Below are 3523 nucleotides of genomic sequence, written 5' to 3' on the forward strand. Positions count from 1 at the left end.
TGAGGTCACTGAGCCCCTGATGCAAGGAGACAGGCTGTTCCCAGAGAAAAAGAATGTGGCAGGGAGGGGTAAGGGCAGGTGGTGGGGAGAGACTTCCTGCTTGAAAAAGAAACAGCGAGAGAGAGAGAGAGAGAGAGAGAGAGAGAGAGAGAGAGGGAGAGAGAGAGAGAGAGAGATGAGGGGCCTGGGAGAGAAACAGACACCCATTCACACACAGAGTGATGTGCATCTTGAATTAAGAGACCACCCAGGTTGGGGCAGAAGGGAAGAGAGAGGTACCCAGACTCACCAAGACACAAGGCAGAGGCAGAAACCCCAGAGCCAAGAGAAGAAGGCAGGGAGGGAAGCAAACACTCAGCCTCAGAAATAGAAGAGTCCTGCTCTGACCCACCACCTTCAACCCCTGGTCGCCCTGCTCATCTTCCAACATAGGTGGTCCCAGTGTGGTAGCTTTTTTCTGAAGATGGCTGCCATCAATTGCTTCCTACTCCTCCATCCAGAGGAGTCCTGAGCCAGCCTCTAAAAAGGCCAGGCTATTCTGCTGGAGAGAGACACCGCATAGAAGACTCAAGTACCAAATACGGGAATAAAGGAGCCATCTTGGATGTCCAGCCCAGGTGAGCCTCCAGATGACTCCAGCCCTAGCCGCCATCTGACTGCAACCACCTGAGACCCTGAGAAGGACCATCTAGTTGAACCAAGTCAACCACAGGACCGTGAAAGATAATACTAAATTGTCGTTTTAAGCCACTAAGTTTTAGGCTGTTTGTCACAGGGTGGCGGATAACCAGAATACCCAGAAAAGACAAAATCAACACCAGCCAGTCACACTTTCAGTCCCTTTAATTAGGTGCTCTGAGAGGGCAGTGTTGGAGGCAGGGAGTGGAGAAGGTGGTGTTTCTTAAGCTCCTCTCAGCAGCCGGTCAGTCCTCATCCTCTGACAGCTGGATCTTGCTGGGGTCGAAGCAGTTGGACTCCATGATGGGGAGGCCGTTGGCCTCTCGGTATTTTACAAGCCTCTCAGCTTCCCGGCGGGCCCAGTCCCGCATCCTGCAGGCAGCAGCATGGCAGACGTGAGGAAGCCTCAATGGACACCAACCCCATCTTAGCTCCCCATTCCTGTATGGGGACAGGATTCCTGGCAGTCTCCTTCAGTCTCCGCCTCTGCCTCTGCCCCTGCCCCTACCCACCCCGCTCCCTTGGATACCCCATGCACCTGTAGTCAGGCAGATAAGCCAAAAAGGTGCTGCCAAGGACCAAGACAATGGAGAAGCCAAAGAAGAAGACGACCCGCATGTTCCAGAGGTCCACAACGGGGTCCTTGTCATAACCGTGGAAGTCTGGGTTCTGTGGCAAAGAGAAGAGGTCATTGAGGGCTTCCTGCTGCTTGACAAAGCCTTAGGCTGGCCCTGCATTACCTGGTTTCCAGTTTCACCTTGGATCAATCTCCCCTCCCTCCTGAAATTCCTCTCTATTCTTAGGACTTGTCAAGCTCCTTCCCACCACAGGGCCTTTGCACTTCTGTTCCCTCTGCCTGGAAAGCCCTTCACCCTAGTTGTGGCTGGATCTGTCTTCTCATTCAAGGTTTTGGCTTCATTATCACTCCCCTTAGGGGGCATTCCCTAGTCACCTTGTCTATTAAGTGGAACTATAGGAAATTGACATTTTTATACGTCAAAAATGGTTCAATATTGGCAATTTCCTATGGCTCAATCTAATAAAATAACCCCCTACCCCCCAGTCACTCTCCACCCACTTATCCCACTTAACTTTCTTTCTGGCACTTACTAGTTTACCAAAGTAGCATATCCCCCAAATCCTCTGATCACATTATCTTGCCTTATTGATTGCATACTCTGTAGTACTGATTCCTAATATTTTACATGTTTATTTTCTGTATTCTCCACTACCACGTAAGCTCTAGGAAAGCAAGGGCTTTATCTGATTTCCATACTGCTAAATCCCTAGCACCACGAACCTTGCCTGGCACACAGCAGGCCCTCAGTATATATTTACAAAGAAGGAATGAATAAATGAGTAAGCATCCTATATCTCCAAGCCCCTCAATCAGAGGTTAGTATTGATGAAGTATCTAGTAAGTGCCAGCCCTTTTCACAAGCTGCACAATATCCCAGCGAGGTGGAAAGTGGCAAGAATAATTAACACCTTCTAATGGTGAGTACTTACTAAGCACCACCTGCTGTTCTGAGCATTTTGACTTACATAATAACTACGTGAGTATTTTATTTTTCAGGTGTCCTAATACTTTCCCCATCTTACAAAGAAAATGAGGCACCGAGAGATTAAGTTACTTGCCCAAGGTGACATATGTGAGTAACGGTCAGTGCCTGTATTCCAACCCAGGCATTTCAGTTTCAGCTATCAGTACAGCACAGCAGACCTGGTTCTGCTACACATTCAGTATGTGAGCTTGAGCAAGTCACTTAACATCTTTATGCTTCAGTTTCCTCATCTGTAGAATGGGTATACTAATAGTGCCTACTTTGAAATAGGGTTGTTTTGAGGATTAAATGAATTAATGTATGTAAAGTGTTTCTAACACCGGCACTGAGCAAGCACCACATCATTTAGTATTCTTGTTTTACTATATTGCTTTGAACGTGTTTTGAGCACTGCCCACTTCAAGTTTGGTATCTGTCCGCAAAATAAGGTCAGTCTCGCCTCTGGCCCTGAGCCGAAGGTTATCAGGGGGCAAAGGTGGAAAACAGTCTAGGCAGAATTCCCAAATCTTCGAGGATTTCGCCAGCCGCGCAATCCTCAACCGACTAAGAACGTCCTCTACGGCGCCCCGTCCGCCGGTACCGGATTGACCCTTTCGGCGTCCCGTTTCCCCTCCCTCTCACCTTCTCATACAGATTTTCGTCCTCGGGATCTGGGTCCTCCTGCCAGCGTAAAGTCGGTTCCGACGGCCGCTTTCCCGCCACAGCGGACGGGGCGATCACAGCCCTGGAGGAGCTGGATTCCCAGCGAACGCGGGCAGCCGGGAGCCCTCGCGTTGCTGCCGCTGCCAAAAGGCGGCGACCGCACAAACCTAACACCCCGGCCGCCATGACAGATCGTTCCGCAGCCTCTGGGGGGGGCGGGGGGCGGGGACGGAAGTGTGACTCTGCGCAGCTGCAGTCGGCCCAAGCGCGAGAATTGTCGCTCCGCCCCCGCCGCACTAAATAGGTCCCGAGTCGGGATTTTCTTTTCAAACGCGCGAGGCGTCCTCTTTCCTTCCTCTGTCATGGCCTCACAGGAGCAACCTTCTTATCCTCTCGGCCAGGGTATGGAATCTCTGACAACTGACCGAGAGGTCCGCCCAGCTCCTTGATGAGAAGAAAGCGGTGACACTTGGGTGGATGCAGTCCCCAGCCAATCGAACAGAGAACTCCCTCGCCTTCTGGCGAAAGGGGCGGAGCTTCCATTGGTCTTTCATCTTCGAAGGAAGCCAAGCTTCTAAAAAGCGGGCCTCCCCGGATTGGCCAATAGCTACCCCTTCGCCCGACTTGCAGGCGTTCGC

General features: G+C 51.1%; 1 protein-coding gene across 1 annotated transcript; it reads right to left on the reverse strand.

Moving 5' to 3' along the window:
* Positions 1-825: 825 nt before the first annotated feature.
* Positions 826-3205, reverse strand: NDUFB11 (NADH:ubiquinone oxidoreductase subunit B11). The gene is made up of 3 exons (XM_006213413.3): positions 2865-3205; positions 1217-1347; positions 826-1050 (listed from the first exon to the last, which is right to left on the reverse strand). Exons 1-3 carry the CDS (start codon positions 3069-3071, stop codon positions 924-926), a joined length of 465 nt encoding a protein of 154 aa, XP_006213475.1. The 5' UTR covers positions 3072-3205; the 3' UTR covers positions 826-923.
* Between the last annotated feature and the right edge of the window lie 318 nt (positions 3206-3523).

The sequence above is a fragment of the Vicugna pacos genome, chromosome X, assembly GCF_048564905.1.
Source record: "Vicugna pacos chromosome X, VicPac4, whole genome shotgun sequence".
Taxonomy (NCBI): Eukaryota; Metazoa; Chordata; class Mammalia; order Artiodactyla; family Camelidae; genus Vicugna; species Vicugna pacos.